We start from the raw sequence: 19,265 nt of genomic DNA on the forward strand, positions 1-19,265 counted from the left end.
AAATCATCTGAATCGGCTAATAATAAAGCACTTCAATTCAACTTCTATGGAAAATTCTTATGGATAAGAAAAGTATATGGGTCAAAGTGATAACTAAAAAATAATTGAAAAATCGTTCACTCTTTGATCATAAGCCTAATTCAGTATGTGCTTGGCAATGACGGAAACTTATGAGTCTTCGGACTCTATTTAGAAAAGGGTTGAAATGGCAAATATGTAATGGTAGCAACATAAAATTTTGGTCTGATAATTGAGTCTCTTCATGTCATCTTACTAGTAATACTAGTGTATATCCCGCGCAAATGAGCGGCTTTTTAGATAATAATGTAGAAAGACATTAAATATTATATCTTGGTTACATGCTTAAGCGGTATAATAAGAGAGAATATTTGATAGTTTTCACACGAAATAAGATTGACGTTTTAACTGAACATAATTATATAAATTACTTCATTATTAAATATAATATATTATTATATGATTACATTTATCAAAAAAATAATCTTAAGTAATGACTTATTAATTATACAATAAAATTAGAGAATTCGCAAAAGGAGATAGTCAACTTGTAATACCTTTGTATCAAAAGACCGGAAAATAGAATTAAGAAAAAAAAAATTGTGCAACATATTTTGTCTCATACATATTGTTGGGTTTGTGCCTTGATTCTGTTAACCGCTGCTTCGAATAACTATGCGGGGGTCTCGACGGTATCCGTATCTGTTATTGGGCTAGGTCTGTCTTGGGCCTTTAGCCTTTATTAGGTCATTATGTATTAGGTTCAGAGAGTATTATATAAACTCTCTAAGCCTCTACCTAGCAGTCATACCGTCTGAATCTGTAATCTGAAAACTTTTCACATATCAATAAAACTCTCTCCCTTTTGCCCTGTGGACGTAGCTAACACACCGTTAGTGAACCACGTAAATCTGTGCGTTTGTCTCTTTATTGTTCTTTTATCAGTTCTTTCTTGCTTCTGTTATAACACATATTATTAATGCAATCCAACATGTATAACAAAATCAAAATATCTCATTAATGTGTGTTTACAAATTAAAAATTAGTAGTAGTTTTTTCTATTTATGATATAGAATTAATATGATATAATTATGATATAATATGAGGAGTGAGGATCAATCCTAGAGCAGCAATGAGGACCAATCATAGAGCATCTCACTTGAGCGGGAAAATTTTAGAGAGCTTTTATTTTTTAAGTAGTAGGGGAAGATTGATGATGATAGAATGATAGTACTACTAATTTAATCTCTGGTTAAAGATTTCATAATCCCTGATAATTATCAAGTTTAGTGAATAATGATATCGTTATAACTAACATTCAAACTACCACACAATAATTTTCCAGATAGTTTCTTTGGGGGTTGTATGTGGATGAAAATTTCTCTACCATAACAGCAATATAATTAGCACAAGGTTTGTTCAATCAAAGTTTTGACAAATATGAATTTTACTCGATTTGAAAATTGAATATTCTTCCAAAGTAATTCGATATGCATAAGCAAAGAAAGATTTAAAATATTATCGAAATTCAACGTCTCTTTTTTTTACGGGCATATCCATCACAAGCTTGCGACGGGTCAAATACTATCCATATGAGTAGATAAGACAAAACAGATTGTTACTCCCTTCCGTCGTAAGCTCTCGCAAACTTGCGAAGAATATGTCCATAAAAAATGAGAATTTGTGATACAAATTATGTACTTCCTTCGTCTCAATAAATAATTTATATTTATATTTATTTTAATTTTCACTCGCAAGTCGCAACATCAAACAAAAACAATCAACCTTGAGGCTAAAAACTTGTTGGCGCTACTCAACAAAATTGCAAAGTTTTATAGACACACCAAAGGAGTCAAAATTTCCTCCAAACCATTCACTCCGTATGAATCAACCTTGGAGGCTAAACTTGTTGGCGCTTCTGCACAACTTGCATCATTCAATAAAATCGTTTACCGATCTCAATTTGGTACATACCTTTCTTTTTTGTTTTCTTCTTTGCTACTCTTTTGATGGATTTATGGTGCTTAGGTCCCGTTCTTTTGGACTTGGAGTCACTTAATTTAAGTTCACTTCAGATCCTATAAGTTGATTGATTCGAATCCTATAAGTTGATTGATTCGAATCCTATAAGTTGATTGATTCGAGATCTTATAAGTTGATTCGAATCCTATAAGTTGATTGATTCGAGATCATATAAGTTGATTCGAGATCCTATCGTCACTTAATTTAAGTTGATTCGAATCCTATAAGTTGATTGATTGATTCGAGATCTTATAAGTTGATTCGAATCCTAATAAGTTGATTAAATTGATTCTATAAGTTCGATTAAGTTGAATCCTATAAGTTCGATTCGAATCCTATATGTTGATTCGATTCAATTCGAATCTTATAAGTTGATTCGAATCCTATAAATTTGATCAAAAAAACAGGGACCTTAGTTTCATTTTTTATTATTATATTGCGTGGACGGTGGATTATTCTATGAGCTACGACGATTGTTGGATTCATGCTGCATTGTAGTATACAACATTAGTTTAATTTGTGTTACCGCCTCCGCGCCTTGTTATTTAACATGGTATAAGAGCTCATAATTATATATCTTCGGAGATGAATAAACCAAATGACCTGTGATATGCTTAAGAATAAAAAGTAAAGGGTCGATCACTTTATAAAACCTTGGAGTTCCTCCTATTGCCAATTGATTTTAGGATTCAAATCTTTCACGCTTATGAAGTGACCCTCTCTCTTTTCTCTTTTCTTTGCGGATGCTGTTCAAGTCCATGTTCTGATTTAACTAGGAGTTTTACTTGGTTTATTGCTAATTTGATTTGGGATGAAACCTCGTAGAATTATGATTTATGAAGTGAACTTTCTCTCCTTCTAGCGAGGGTGGCCTAGGTCCATTAATTGAATTTAACACACTCAGTCCAGAGAATTCAAGCTCCCATAGCTCTCAATTTTAGTGTTTTGGTTTCTTAGTTAATCTTTAGGTAGGTCTGCGATCGCTGTTATTGTGTCATTTTAATTGTCATTTAGAGAACAAGGACCGTCTTCAATGATTGCTCTTTCATGCAAATTACTTGTCGTGCCATAGGTGCTGATAAAATCGCTAGGATCTGCTCTGCAACTCTAGGCTAGCTATATCCTCAGACCAAAATGAGTCTTAAGATCTGACATTTTGTTTTAAGTCTCAGTTGACTCTCATATATTCCAGTTTGTCCTTAGTCTAATGCTCGAACTCCTGAAAAATCTCTACAACAATATACGGGACCCACTTTCCCTCTCGCATTTTACTATTTATGAATTATGAGTCGTGAATTTCCAAGGCTCAACAAAAACTTTCCTACTTTATCCAGTCTGATGCTGGGACTCAAAATGAGGGACTGTATTTTTCTTCAATATGGCAGGTTCAAAAGTGCATTTATGTATTCATGTTAGCCCGCTCCACTTGAAATTGCAGATAAGGCTTTGTCGTCGTTGCTTTTGTATATGTTTTCCTCAAGTATCTATATCTGGTTCTTGTGCCAACAGGTACAAGGCCTCCAAGATGATCTAGCTAGGACGCAGCAATATTTTCAAGATGCTGATGCACAAAAAGGGAAGTCAGAATGCTTAAATCAATTGAGGGAACTTGGCAATGATGCAGAGGACACAATTGACACTTACATCTTTAATGTGCATGGTAAAGGTCATTCTAATCTATTTAGAACCCGCAAATTTGCAAAGCAAATACAAAGGATACGAAAAAGTATAAAAGAAGTGACAACCGAATTAATGAGTTATGGACTGGGAAAAGTCGGCCAAAGAGAAGGTAGCAGAACACGTAATGTCGGGAGGAAAAAACAAAGAAACTATTCATATGATGATGATAATGAACACGAATACGTAGTTGGGTTGGAGGAAGACATTCAAAAATTGGTAGGAATACTTATGGGTGATGAGGGTAAAAGCCAAGTAACAAATGCTATTTCTATAGTGGGGATGGGTGGGTGTGGGAAAACAACCCTTGCCAAGAAGCTTTACAATCATCCGTATACTGAAGAATGTTTTGATTATATGGCATGGATTTTCATTTCTCAAGAATGGGATACCAAACATATCCTTTCTGAAATATTGAGGAATGTGGTGGATGGGTGGTCGTCCAAGGATAAGGCTTTGAGTGTGGAAGGATTAGTGGATGAGCTCCGTAACTTCCTCAAAGACAGGTCTTACTTAATAGTTCTTGATGATGTGTGGCACAGAGAGGTGCTGGACGAGATACTGCCTGCTATCCCTTACAGTGGTAGTAATGTAAGACGCAACATCATCATCACCACACGCAACCGAGATATCATTCAATTGGACCAGTATCAGCAGCACATGCATATACATGAGCCACAGCCTCTAAGTGAGGAGGAAGGATGGGAATTGTTGAATAAGATTGCTCTCAGCAATGTCCCAAATTATGACAAGGAAAGCTATGAGAGTTTGGGAAAGGAAATGCTACAGAAATGTGATGGCCTTCCTTTAGCTATAAGAGCCTTGGCTGGAATCTTGAGCGGGAAACAGAACAACATTGGGCAATGGCAAATGGTAAATCAGGCTGTGCGGCTCAGAGTGATGGAGGGCACAAGCGCCGACAGTAGAGTTAAGGAATTGCTGGCTTTGAGCTACGATGACTTGCGTTACGATCTCAAGCCTTGCTTTCTTTATCTCAGTGCCTTTCCAGAAGATTGTGAAATACCTGCAGGAATGCTCATCCGCATGTGGATAGCAGAAGGTCTTGCCCCTGCAAATGGAGATTTATGCCCTGAAGATGTAGCAATGCAGTATTTAGAAGAATTAAACCAACGCTTCCTTATTCAGGTGGCAAGCTTCAATTATAAGGGACTTATTAAAGCAGTTCGCTTGCATGATCTGCTGCGCGAACTCTGTATTAAAGAAGCCAAAGACCAGCATTTTTTTGACACTTATGCTGCTGCTTTTGATCAAGATACATGCGGATATTCTCCTTCTGTTAAAAGCCAACCACGTCGGCTAGCTCTCCATTCCTGGTAAAAAGTGTTACTTTTTGGATAAATCATAATGTTGCATTTGTTCATGTTGCATTAGTACTCCCTTGGTTTCTCCACTAGGGATGGTTCAAACCCTGGCCACTAGGTTCTTACAAGGCAGGGTACCCAAGAACCTCAAGCATATAAATGAGGGACTAAGTATTTTTCTTCAATATTTGGTTATTTGTCTGCCATATCCCTAGTACTTAAATAATAGGCATGAATAATTTGTTGTCCATGCGCCTTTTCCCTTTCTAAATTCTCTGCGATTTGTGCAGTACTCTCCTTCCTGAACAAGCTATGCATCTGAGGTCCCTTGTATTACAGACGGAATCAAGTGTCAGACATTCTGCCTACCTTGGCAAACAGAAGTTGGAGTTGGGAATTGTAACACAAACCTTTATATTGCTCAGACTATTAACTCTCTGGGGCATTAAGACTGACAGCGGCACCCTGCCAGCTAAGATGGGGTGTTTAATTCACCTAAGATATCTTGCAATACGTGCCTCAAACATAACGGAGCTTCCTCCATCGATAGGGAGTTTGAGGAACTTGTTAACTTTAGACTACAGGAATGTCGATTGTGATCCTAGCGTACCAATAAAAATCCCAAATGTCTTGTGGAAGCTAGTTCTGCTTAGGCATCTATTTTTGCCAGTCGATCACCTTTGGGATGTTGAAGATTTAGAGCTGACTCCTTTGAAGAGCTTGCAAACTCTGTGGGGAATAAAGCAACAAAGACCCTGTAATACCAATTGGTTGCCCCGGGAAGCAGTTGATTTAAGCATACATCTCAAGAAGCTACAAATTGTAGTCCCAAGAACAGAGGATGTGGAGGCTGCCTTGAATTGCCCGAGCCTCTTGTCTGATAGACTCCACACATTTCACTGTGAGCTAACTGATGGCGCTATATTGCGTGACGTGCGACCTCTCTCTTCCCTGCAGCAATTGCATAAATTGGTTTTGGTTGGACAGATACAAATGGAACTATCAAACCTCCTGCCGGAGAAAATTGTTAAGCTAGTATTAAAGGATAGCATGTTGAAGCAAAATGTGGACCTCGGCAAGGTTCTGGGGACATTGGCACGCCTAAAGCTGCTCAAATTGTCAAATGCTTACTTGGGTACCACATTGGCTTGCTTCCCTGGCTCATTTCCTCAGCTAGAAGAGCTCTACTTGGAGTCGCTTTGTAATTTGGACAGCTGGATCATAGAGGAAGGGGCAATGCCTTGCCTAGGAAGGCTAGAAATAGTGAGCTGCTGGCACCTCCGCCAATTTCCTCGAGGTTTGCACTTTCTAACAGCATTAAAGCAGTTTGAGTTCTTTGAAATGCCCAAGTTATTCAGAGGAGAAGCCATTGAATGTGGGTGGTCACAGAAAAGGCTTGGGCTGCCACATCACTGTCGTGAGATCATAAAGCACTCCGACTCTCCTATTCCTCTTTCTTCCGTCCAACACATCTGTGAGCAGCTGGCGCTAGGAATCTTCCTCAATGACAGAAAACAGGCAAGCTCGCCTCTCTACAACTCAAAACACCCAAACTTTCTGTGTATTTTACTAATTTGATTCCTTTACGAAGTCATTGATCTTTTTCTTTTTTCTGAAAAAGGGTCAAATTGTGTGGTCCATTGTCCATATTATTAATTCATGACATTTGTAAATATGTAAAACCAGAAATACTGGATCAAGAAGCATGATGGTAGCTACAAAAATTGCTTCATGGTCTATGCGACAGACCTCACCACAAGATGGTATAGCAATGGCCACAGATATGACTATTCGTGCAGGAAAGCGGCAGCATGTTATGGTGATCGTCCATGGATATGGAGTGATGAGATAGAAAGGTATCAATTCATAGCATGACAAAAGCTTCCTTTTTCAGTTATTATCGACAAAAAAAATAAATTATATTATAATGGTCTTATTGTGGTAGCTACAGTGGCGGCACGTTGATCAAAGTAGCCAAGCTAGCGCCAGACCTGGACATTGTTGAATTAATAGGAACGTTCAACTACGATAGTCTCTCACCGGAAGTGACGTATGAAGTAGTTTATGAGATAATGTTGGGACAGCCAGAGACAGGGTACGAGATGCTCACTGAAAGCAGGCTAACTCTTCCTGACGGAAGCATCAAGAGCCGGGGAGGAGAGCAGTTGAATGACAAGCCATTACATGAATGGATACCAATTGTTGTAGCTGAATTTGAAACGTCCCTTCACAACAGCGGACATTTGGAATTCTCCTTAACTTGTGAGAGGCGTGGGTTGATTGTCAAAGGAGTTATTATTCGGCCCAAGGAATGATATTTCCTCCATTCTACCTTTAGGGTTCGTTTGGATTGAAGGAATTGGAGAGAAGGGGAGGGGAGGGAAAGGGAGGGATTTAATTTCCTTTGTTTGGATAAAAAATATGGGAGAAAGGAAATGGAAGGGGAGAGAAATGAGAGGGCTTATTTTCCCTCCTATAAAACAAACTATAATCTTTCCAAGGGTGGCAAGATTTGGAAAGAAAACTTTATATAATTTCACAATTATACCACCAACATCCTTTAATCCTCCATCCATTCTTCATCTCCCTCCTTCCTCCCCTTCCATTTCCCTTCATAATTTTTGTTATCCAAACACTCACATTCCATTTGCCCTCCCCTCCCCTTCTCTCCCCTCCCTTCACCTCCCCTCACTCCCCCTACCCTCCCCTTCCCTCCTAAAATTGTATCCAAACGGACCCTTAGGGACTTCCTCTTTTGGTCTGTTGTAATTTGTTGTTAACTTTGCATCATGTTTCAAACTTCTTGTTTCTTTAATGGTACAAAGTGTGCTTGATTTGAATCGTAGTCATGGTTAATATAATGGCATTGTGTACCGTACAATAGTGTAATGTCAGCTAGCTTGTCAACAGTAAGTTTAAATTCTTCATACCCCGTTGTATTGGCCTAGGCAACTATGGAGTATTTCTATTTGCGACAGAAATCAGAGACAACATTCCGACAAACATATCACGATGATAGAATTTGGGGCAGCTCAATATACCAGGTCTGTTTCTGTGTTATATGTTCAAATCTGCACCACCCCCCTATCAACAAAGGCAGAAATGGCCTTTTCAGGGTCAAAATTCCAGCCATGGCTAATTTCCTACAGGACTCAGCAACTCCTTTTTACGCTTTAACCATATAGGGAAAAGAAATCGATCAATTTTATTAGCCAACTTCGTTGAGTTAATTAACACATTGGCAACTGTTGTATTAAAAATAGATATGCTTACAAGTTACAACTACACAGTTGGCGTGTAGTCGCGTACCACAATCTCCCAGCTATGCTTAGAGGTTAAAATCCATATTAAGATAAAAAAAAAAATCAAAATCAAAATTTTTAAAGCTATAGTGCCATAAGCCTATAGTGATGTTACATATTTGCTGTCAAAAAATTTTGATATTGTGTATCTACAACTACAAATCTTGATATGGATGCGAGATATAATCTAACTGCAGGTTCGCTTGCAGCTCTGCCACTCGTCGTTTGTCAAGCTTGATTGCAAGTTTGAAAGCCACAACCCACAAACCTCCTTTCCTTTCACGTTAACATCATTAACAGCAGCCATCTGCTCCTGTTTCATGTGCTTGTTGAACCCTCTTCAACAAAACTTACATTTCGGCAAATTAGGAATAGTGGAAGCTACGACCATAGATAACTGTGGAGTGTGGATCAAGTTGGGTCTGACAAAGGCCATCTCTTGTTCCTCACATCTATCTTTACCTTTCCGTCGTGTCTGCTTGGACATATAGGAACATGCCTTCCATGTATGCTTGATATATTCGTGACAATGCTAATTCTAATTCTGAGAACACAGCATAGGCAGAACTTCTTTTCATTCCTCATTAACGCCTGTGTAAATGTACAGGAAACAGAATCTTCGAACTAAATATGCCTGTGTTTAGAAAATTAACCAAAAATCACATCACACATAACTACATATGTACATCTAGGCAGCACCAAAACGGACACGAACACGGACACGGACACGGACACGTGACACAGCATCCCATGGAATTTAGGACACGGGACACGTTATTTAAATTTAATAAAATATACATTTTTTAGTTATAAACGTTTGATTTTATTTTTGTAAAAGGATTTGATATTAAATTAAAATAAAAGAAAGTAAAACATGGCATTGATTAGAACTCGTTTTCATTTCCCAGTCAAACTCATATTCTAATCAATCTCTTTCGGCGGCTCATTTCTTGTCTAAAGAACATCATTCACCCCAAATGATGTCCAAATACCAAGGACACGCGTCAGACACGTGCCCAAATACCATGGACACGCGTCGGACACATGCCCTTATAAAAGTAGAAAGTTAGACACGGCTTTATAGGTGCCCAACACGTTTAGACGTGTGTCCGACGAGTGTCAGTGTCCGACACGGGACGACTGATTAAGAGAAGTGTCCGTGCTACCTAGATGTACATAACAAAGTGTAAGCAACATGGTGGTGAAAAGTAGGGAACTAGGATCATGTTCCGTGGTCAAAATTGCAAACGCTCATTGTGGTTGTGCAGTATGGCATAATTAACCAAATACTCCAGTCTGGCCAAAAAAGTTGGCTTATTATGAGAAGATGCAGCATACCTAGATAAAGACCTAATTGCTCTTTAGGAACACCTAAATAGTTTAATATCCAGTGATGTTCCAAAGGCAGCCTGACGGGTAGCCACAAACTAAGCAAATTTGCATTTGCAAGAACAGTGAACAATTCGTTTCTCCACTACGATTCCATGAACTTCTTTACCATCTCCAGTTCCCTGCAAATCACTAAAATCATTAACCAGTTCTTCACAATGCCTAAGTTAAACTGGCAGCAAAAACAATACTCAGCGCGATAAGTATTAAACAAATATGCTGTTAATGTCTTTCAATGTTATAAATTTAAATAAATATTGATGCTACAGCTTACAAAATTGGTGGTTGTCCTTATCATAATCTGAGTTTATACAAAGACGAAAGTTTACTACTAGTATTATTTTGTTTTTAACTAATAACAGTTTCACAATAAGTGGTTTGACTTTACAGAATCTGCCAAATGGTACGAAACAAATTCAAACCTATCTAGAAAGAAAGGGTATAACTATCTAGAATCTGCCAAATGGCAACAAATTATGTGAAATTTGGCCAAAACACAACAAAAGTATACAAAACCGAAAGACTTGAGTAAAACATACCGCTTAGAGAATGAGGGTAAGACTTTGTGGACTGCTTCAACAACAATAGAACCACTCACATCTTTGTCCCTTGAGGTTGCAATGGCATCTACAAACAAAGAAAATATAGATAATCTAACTTCACTGAAGGAGATTGAGGTACTTGATCATTCAGTCATCAACGAGAGAGCAGCATGTAATTGATGACCATAATCAAGTCATTAATTAGCCAAAAGTTCTCGGTTTCAAAACAAGGAAAGGTAGACAAAGCACAAAATATCATTCAAAAAAATTCATAGGATTATTGCATGATCCACTTAAAACACTAGAACCCATTTACCAGTCAAAGTCAGCCCAGATTGTCTGCACTCACACAGCTTGCATTGTGCTACAGCCTACAGGGGGTTCAAAGTTCAAACCATCCCGTCCCAGCTCCTCACAAAGAAATATTAAAATTTCTATTTAAGTAGAACTTTGAATTTGCTCAATTGCTTTTAATATATCAGCAATAAACACAAGCTGATATTTCTCTCCTTTCTTTTGATCATCAGGCTCATTCACACCAGTACTTGTGTTGTCTCTAGTGGTCTATAAGTTTAGGAGTGATAATCCTGCCACCGTGGAAAGGTACTGCTCAACCAACATTTAGGTGGATAATTTCGGAAAAATGGTTGGAGAGACAAAAACACGTTGTCTGAAACCCACTAGTACTAACAATAAGGAAGCAGGTTTTATGAAGCTTTCTGAAATAGATCATCATGCAATTACAGGTATTGCAATGACTTCTTGCGCTCGGCTCAAAATCATTTATCCTCTCGAACAAATAAAATAAAAATATGATAATAAGTTCTGGAAGTCAGGTATGAACATATAGCTAACAATTTGTTCCTCAATGACAACTAGTTTAGACTTTAGACTTATCAGTTTGTTGCATTAGTATTGTTTTAGTTTGTTGTATTAGTATTGCGATTGAAAAATCAAAAGACATTAAAGGCCAATAGCATATAAAGATATAAAGGTAGCATCGAAGTGCCAAGGTGCCAATCACATGTAGTAGTGTCATCCACAGAGTCAAACTGTAACTACAATAAGCACAGAAGAGGACAAAAATAACAGAGATGAACGCTGTACATCTCCATTTACACTAAGAACAGAGAATACCTTGAAAATGTGCAGGCCTCGACTCACCGCCTCTAAGATAGGACTCTTCATTCTGGTCTAGATCCAACGCTTCCAAGTGTGCGAATTCGCTTAACACGCATCCAATGAGCTGGAATGCAACTAAACTTGCATTGTCACACACTTCTTGGACAGCAACGTAGTGGTTTGTCTGATATCCACAAGTTATATTATGCTTTGAGCAGTTATCTTTATTATTTAATACATCTGTAGTATCCTTGAAAGAATCTTGTTTTTTCATAGCAATACAGTCATCCACTAACCCAGGTGAAATACGAGGAGATGAACCACCTTTAAAAATTGTCGAGATGAGCATTTCACCTTGGCTGGTCTCGGTATCGCTGCACACATCATCGACTAATTTTGAGGAAGCAAAACCATTTTTGTTTTCAAAATTAGCTTCACATGTTGATGATGGAGAGATGAAACAGGCATCATCTGCATAACTCGTACTTCCTACCTCTTCACTGAAATCATTAAACCTGATTTGAGATCCATCCGTGGAATTTACAGGCAGCTTCTGGTCATCATCACTGTCATCAGCAATATCTCCATCATCACTTTCTTCTGCTTCATCCATGTATGCATCCATAAAGTCTTGGTCAAGCTGATGGCTGGGATCGCATCTCCACAATAGCTGCTTTAAATAAGCGCTCACATTCAATATGCATTCTACATTTTCATTCATGAGATCCTTTGACAAAGATCCACATGCATTGAGCGACAACCTCTTATTGATAAGAGAGAGAGCTCCTAATAAAGAATCAGGAACTACATCCATATCAATGCAATCGTACAGAAAATCTGTCAGCATGTTCCTCATTGCGGATTTCAGACTTTTGCCTACTGCTATAGAGTCAGGGTCCAACAGTTGTCGCAAATTCTCCATCTCATGCTTCTTAAGTCTTTTGTCAAGCAACTGAATAGCCTTCACTATCTCATCCTGCAGAGCTTTTATCTCTGGAGTAACGTAAAAAAAATTGGGCACAGAGAGGTCCTGAGAACAGGATACCACATTTAAAGACAACCCCGCTACTGCCATTGCTTTCACTAAAGGCTCTTGCAGCTCATCTGCTTCCTCAAGCTGCTGGATCATGTCGAAAGACCTCTTCTTGACCTGTTTGATTAAAAGCTCTTTGGTTTTCCTAGAAGGACAAGGGTATAACTGAGGATTATTTCTTTGAACGCCTTTTAGTTTCTTATGCATTGCTGTCAGAGTGTGAAAGCTCATATCTTTAAGTCCATCAAGAACCTTCATAATATCAGCACGATGTGATTTCAGAGTCAACTTTACATGCTTCCTGTAGTTCTGTCGAAAATTATTTGGACTCTTCAGTAGCTGAGATAGTTCGTTCTGGAATTTGACCTGATCATCAGTGGGATATTGGTTGCTTTGTATTGCCATTAAACTCCTTTTAATAACCCGCTTCATTTGTGGCCTAGTTTTGACGAAAGATTCCAAACCTCTAGTCAATAGCTTTGCTAAATTGTACAACCCATAATTTGACAAATCATCAAGCATTCTCAAAATAGTTATCGATATGTTGTGTAAACCAAATAAATGCACATCATCATGAAACATACATTGTTGAGTTTCAACATTGCTTCTTCCAAAGCACCTCTCAACAAGAACCTTGACATCTTCATAAAACAACTGCCATAGCAAAACCAAAAGTAAAATAACAATTAAAAAAAGAAGGGAAAAAAACCTCCTAGACAAAACCAATATGATTATTTGCAGGCCTAGAATAGATTCGCCACTATAAAATTCAAGAGCATGAAGCATCATATTTAGCGGACCCAGGGAATGAGTTTGAAGTATCGTTTGGACAGAGCCTCAGTGCCAGGGTCACACATAGTCACACAAACAAACGGAAAGAAGACATAAAAGCCGCTGCTACAAGGTAAAATAAAGAAGTAATCAGCCAATATCAGTCATCAGTTAGCAGAAGCTAAGCAAACTCACATCATCTTTCCGCAAAAATGATTCCAGTAATGCTGACCTGCACACATAGAAACACACAATAATCAACTAGTTGGCTCATAAATCATCGTCCGTCTACTCCTGAATATTATTATACAGACAAAAGGCGAAGAAATAAGTAAATAATCCGACTGCATTATATGTTACAGATTAGCTTGAACTGGGAAGCCTAAATATTCAGTATAATTCCCAAACTAACCCACAGCACCGCCACACATATTCATAGATATCGTCCCATTTTCCGTCTTAGTTTATCCCAAATTAATTATCCACGAAACATCCAAGGGTATTTTTGAATAAAAAAAACGAAAGGGAAACAGGTGTAATATAAATATAAATGAGATGAAGGGAGTACGATAAATGGGATAGAGTAAACAGCAACAATAACAACACTCACTGTTTTCTGGTACTTTGAAGCAAAGATTCGCGTGTACACAATCCCATCAAAAACCTGTAAAGTAAGACAAACAGGTAAATAAAAATTGAAAATAAATGGAAGAAAATAGTATACAAAATTATGCGATGGAATTAGAAGGAAAAGAGACCTGGATTTAAGGGAAAGGATGAAATCAAGGTGTTGGAAATGCCTGAAAAGAGACTTGGCATCGATGTGGAGGTGGGTTCCAATGTTATCAAGCTCTTCTTCTTCCTTGATAATACTTGTCTCCATTGTTATGCAGTGGCTAGGATTTTCTTACCCTCAAAAGCAATTGCAAAGACGCAAAAAGAATCAAACATTACTCGTTCATATTCATATTTGAGGTAAATTCGCAAATAAATCATCAATATAAAACATACTTTTCGGAGACAAAATTTAAGACGGTGATACTGATGATGTCGATTGTCGGCTACTCTGGCTCCGATTGATTGCTTGAAGCCTTGAGATATTGATAGTTGGGATTTTTCGATTTCAGAAGATGAAATATTCAAAGTTGTTGACCGCTTTCTTACTCGTATGTTGTCAGTTTGTGTGATTTACAAGTTCTTTTTTGTTTTTTTTAACTATTCTATTTTTTTTTTTCAAAATTAATTGGTGTAAATCCGGGGAATTGGCAAATAAGCCCCAAACGTTTGTCACTACGTGCAAATTAGCCCCATAACATTTTACTAGTGCGAATTAGCCCCATTAGTTATACCCGACGTGCAAATCAACCCAAGTAGAGACATCCGAGTAAAATTCTCGCCGGAAAATTGTGACATGGCACCGGAAAAATGAATAGGATGGATTAAATTAAATAATAATTTAAAAAAAAACCATATTGATGAATTGTCACTATCTAATTATGCTGCTACTCAAACACCTGTTACGTCCTCCCTTATCTCTTTCACTCTTATATGGTTTTTGAGCTCCTCCTTCAATTCTCACACCTCTAACCATTTCTCTATTTTTTCCACCTCAATTTTGTTTGATGTAGTCGACATTTATCCCTGTAAATCACCATTTTTTTTGATTAAAAATTACTAAGATTCACAAAAACTGGAAAAAAAATGAAATTGGGGGAAAACTGGATGCAATGCCAAAATGTTTTCTCGTACATTAGACCATGTTTATCCGTAGGTCTTGCAAACCTAGGTCTTACATTAAATATTAATATTTTTTCTAAACCAACATAGAAGCCCTAGTTCTCGTTTTTACTCTTTTATCAAGCCCTACCTTAACTTACTTAAACCATCTCCTTATCTTTTTACTATATACAACAAGAATAACAAAAATAAATAAATATTTGTCCCAAAATTTGTGTGTATACATATATTAATGTAACATATAATATTTTTGAATTTTTTAAGTTTTATGATATTTTTTCATTTAAAAATAATGTTTTATAAACAATACAAATAAATTATAATGTGTTCCAAAATATGTCAAATGTGATCTCATTTTATAGAGCATGAAAAATTATAAATTTTTATATACTTATAATTTTTTTTTAATATGTAAAATTAAAATTAAAACCATTTTGAAAAGAATAACAATAACTTCTTTTTTCCAATAAACCTTCTATCCATTCACTAGCTGACATGTGGCATGGAAGAGGAGGTCTTGAATGTGGGCTAAGTGTTCCATATTGGAACGCATGGAACGACTTTGTGAAACAAGGTCTACATTTTATTTTTGTTTTCCTTTTTGTTTTTTAGTTTTTTTTGTCCTTATTCAAGACCTTGCCCATGTAAAACCTACCTATAAACATGGTCTTAAGTGCTTAATGCAATGCAATGCGAACTCATTAGAGCAGGAATTGGGGGCTTATTGGCAATGCAATGCGACAATTCATCAATATGTTTTTTTTAATTATTATTTAATTTAATCCATCTTATTCATTTTTCCGGTGCCATGTCACAATTTTCCGGCGAGAATTTTACTCGGATATCTCTACTTGGATTGATTTGCACGTCGGGTATAACTAATGGGGCTAATTCGCACTAGTAAAATGTTATGGGGCTAATTTGCACGTAGTGGCAAACGTTTGGGGCTTATTTGCCACTTCCCCGGGTGTAAATCCGCCCTGTTGTTATGAGTCTTATGACTTACGGCGGAAGACTCCAGACGTCCAGTATAGTTGAAGACGGCGGCAATTGCAAAAGTATATTACGGGGTATACCGTATACTTCTTTATGTCCCAATTTGGTCGATTTTATTTCAAGTTATTTGTCACGTGGACCGAAACCAGACCGAATTGAAGATCCGAAACGTAAATTATGTAGGAATTTAGCCGTTTAGGTAGCACCAATACAGACACGGACACGTGGCACGACATCTCATAAAATTTAAGACAAGGCATGTTCCGTATATTTTATAGTTATAAATAAACGTACGATTTTATTTTTGTAAATGTATTTAATACTTCATTAAATTCATTAAACTAGTTTAGACCCCGTGCAATAAATGCACGGTATATAGAGTCTTTTTTTTAAAAAAAATTACTTATATAATAGTGGTATTTCATTATTAGTTGTTCATATTTTTCGTCATTATATTTTGTTTTGAGGAAAAAAAGTTGTAATTGACAATTAATCAAGAGAATTGAGTAATGTGTCGAAATGTAATTTAAACAAAATATTATTTATAGTAATGTGTTGAAATGTATTTTAAACAAAATATTTTTTATACCACAAAATTAATGATTTCAATTTTCAAATTCTCTTAACTTTTTTTTTTGTCACGAAAGAATGATATTGATTTACAGTTTTGCTTTATACGTAGTATGAGCCAACCTCATTTTCAAATAATATCATCAAAAAAAAAGATTTAGCAATTTATAGTTTTATAAAAATTTTGTTTATATATTAATAAAGAGATTATAGTTTAGAGTTTAGTGAAAATTAAATAATTTGATAAAAAGATTAATTTTAATGAAAAGATAATAATTTAATGAAATAGAATATAATTGTTAGTTTCTTTATTTAGTGAATGCAGTTAATTGTAATTAATTTCCTTATTTAAAAAGATGCTTTTTGGAGGAAAAAATTGAGATTTCACCTATTCTTTTAGTAGATAGGGGATTTAAATAATTGAAGGTAAAATTTGACTTTTACTAGAAACTCATTCTTATTTCCCACCCAAACTCATATTCTAATCAATCCCTTTCAGTCTTTCGACATCTCATTCCTCATTTATAGGCGGTATCCAACACGTTTAGGCGTGTGTCCGACGAGTGTCGGAGGATGGCTGATTAGGGGTTAAGAGTTAGGAGGAGTGTCCGTACTACCTAGTATGAGGGTGAAGATTGAAGAGCGGGGGACTTAAAAGATTTGATCTTGGATCGAATCATCCCCAAAATTCAGTCTGGTTTGGTGTTTGATTATAATGGACTCATAGTCGGTACTTATGATCTGTTAATAATATGTATACAATAATTAAATTTAAATTTTACCAAATTAATATAATAAAATAATTAAACTACGAAGTATTATTTAATTTACGTAGTTAATCTTTCATGGATGTAAATTACTCTTTCACGGACTTTTTGCCACAATATTTCCATACCTTACCCTTTCTCTTAAAACAAAATCCCTCTTTTCCTCTCCCTATCAAAATTAATCAAATCTTCATCAAACTACTCATTTGTGGATTGTAATTCTCTTAACGATTAACTAATTGTTCTATCTTCATTAAATACGTTTTATTTTTTTTATTTTGTGTTTTAAGTTCAATAGATACAAATTAAATTAGGGTTGATAATATTAGAGTAAGGGTTATAACTAGGGGTGGTTCGAGTGGCTGAGCGGTGGCAATGGTAACGAGGAATGGATGGGGCGGCGGTCGGGCAAGGCAAGGATGCGAGAGGGAGAGGCGTTCAGGGAGGCGAGCGTGGTGGTTGGTGGTACGGGAGGCAGGGATAGGTCTGGGGTATGTGTTATTGAGGAGGGATGAAGATGGCGGGGATATGCTGGGAGATTGGTCTATATATGTTACAATTTTTTCCGGCGAGTCTGGTCGGCGGTGGATCATGGGAGGAGGTGGTAGGGCAGGGGTGGTGGTTGATACTTGGGGGGGGGGGGGGAGGGATAAATTAATGGGTTAATTGAGTTTACATTAAAATTGGAAAGAATAGGGTTGAAACGAGAATGGTAAATTAGTCATTCATATTTATGATTGAGTAAATCATGTCCAATGATTGAGCATAACCTTTAATTTAACAGTAACTCTCTTATAGGACCGTCCTATAACATAAGGCGGGCCCAATAGAAAAAACGAGCCCAATAAGAAGAGATTATATAAAAAAGAAATTTAGAAAACCCAATAACCATCTACAGCCATTGTCACTGCAAACCACCCAAACTCCAATCCACGTTATCAATGCCGACTTATGCACCGCCTTTACAGCCCACTACCTCACCACCACCACCACCACCACCACCACCTAATATGTCGCCTCTACAATCTACATCCTCGTCACCTTCGTTCACGATTGTCACTTTCTTCCCCGATTCACCATTGTTGCGGTTTTCGCCGCCGCCACCACCACCACCGCCGCCCTTTCTCTACTTCCACCCAACGATTAAGACCAAAAATAATGAATGTTGATTGATTAGCTGTCACCGCCAACGCCAACTACCTGGTTTGTATTGATCTTAAAAGTTCAGATTTTAAAATTAAATTACAATACTACTTTAACTTATTGTTTTAATTTGAATACTTGTGTTTTTATATTGAGAACTTTATCTTTTGTTTTCAAGTGAAAATTCATGGTTTATGTAGAGAACCTTGAACTTTAAGATGAGAATTATTTTTTAAATTATTTCAAAATCTCCACACAAACCTTGTAATTTAACAAATTTAATCTTTGAAACTCACGATTTATCTTGAAAATCTGAAATATTTTGATGAAAACTTCAGTTTTTAAGTTATTTATATTTGAAGTTTTACTTTTTTTTTTCTAAGTAAGATGTGGTTTTTAGTTTGATAACTATGGTTTTTAGTTTGACAATTTAGTGTTTAAATTAAAAATTATGGCATTGAGATGAATATTTTTTGGGGGAAATGCGCGCGAAGTAAAGTCGTCATTCGAGGCCGATGCGGAGGTCAAATCATTGGTGGCTTAAGGGTGGAAGCCGATAAGAGGAGATCACAGTGAGGTGAATAGAATTTTGGTTGAGAGAAGAGGTTCAGTTACAACGAGTAAACAATTTACAACCCGCATTCCTTTTTTTTTTGGGCTTTGTCAAATGGGCTGGTCTTATAGTATAAGACCGTCTCATCTAACAATTTGTGTTAATTTAAATAGCATCTTATTTAAGACTAGTATAGCTCTCACGCATGCATGCGCGGTATATAGAGCTTTTACATTTTAATGTATTATTTATAAAGTGAAAAACTTATTAAGAGAATTAAGTGAAGTCAAGAAAGGTGTAT

The 19,265-nt window shown here is 36.7% G+C and overlaps 2 protein-coding genes across 10 annotated transcripts; one reads left to right on the top strand and one right to left on the bottom strand.

Annotated features, from left to right (window-relative positions):
• The first annotated feature begins 1,815 nt into the window (after window positions 1–1,815).
• On the top strand, window positions 1,816–7,966 carry LOC141634508 (putative disease resistance protein At1g59780). Its single transcript, XM_074446653.1, has 6 exons — window positions 1,816–1,984; window positions 3,550–5,051; window positions 5,330–6,557; window positions 6,726–6,895; window positions 6,985–7,378; window positions 7,783–7,966. The coding sequence occupies exons 1-5, from the start codon at window positions 1,901–1,903 to the stop codon at window positions 7,352–7,354; spliced, it is 3,354 nt and encodes a 1,117-aa protein (XP_074302754.1). The 5' UTR covers window positions 1,816–1,900; the 3' UTR covers window positions 7,355–7,378; window positions 7,783–7,966.
• Window positions 7,967–8,226: 260 nt separating this feature from the next.
• On the bottom strand, window positions 8,227–14,455 carry LOC141633340 (uncharacterized). 9 transcript variants are annotated; one of them, XM_074445827.1, is made up of 9 exons: window positions 14,210–14,448; window positions 13,957–14,110; window positions 13,809–13,862; window positions 13,394–13,430; window positions 13,012–13,081; window positions 11,410–12,866; window positions 10,270–10,357; window positions 9,680–9,852; window positions 8,227–8,932 (listed from the first exon to the last, which is right to left on the bottom strand). In XM_074445827.1, coding segments are annotated over exons 5-8 (1,584 nt in total). In that variant the 5' UTR covers window positions 13,014–13,081; window positions 13,394–13,430; window positions 13,809–13,862; window positions 13,957–14,110; window positions 14,210–14,448; the 3' UTR covers window positions 8,227–8,932; window positions 9,680–9,815. The 9 variants fall into 9 exon arrangements, with proteins under 9 accessions (XP_074301928.1, XP_074301926.1, XP_074301924.1 ...); XM_074445825.1 differs by having other exon boundaries at window positions 8,227–8,975; XM_074445823.1 differs by having other exon boundaries at window positions 8,227–8,975; window positions 11,410–12,909; window positions 14,210–14,383.
• Between the last annotated feature and the right edge of the window lie 4,810 nt (window positions 14,456–19,265).

This window comes from Silene latifolia, chromosome Y (assembly GCF_048544455.1).
Source record: "Silene latifolia isolate original U9 population chromosome Y, ASM4854445v1, whole genome shotgun sequence".
In the NCBI taxonomy this organism is placed as follows: Eukaryota; Viridiplantae; Streptophyta; class Magnoliopsida; order Caryophyllales; family Caryophyllaceae; genus Silene; species Silene latifolia.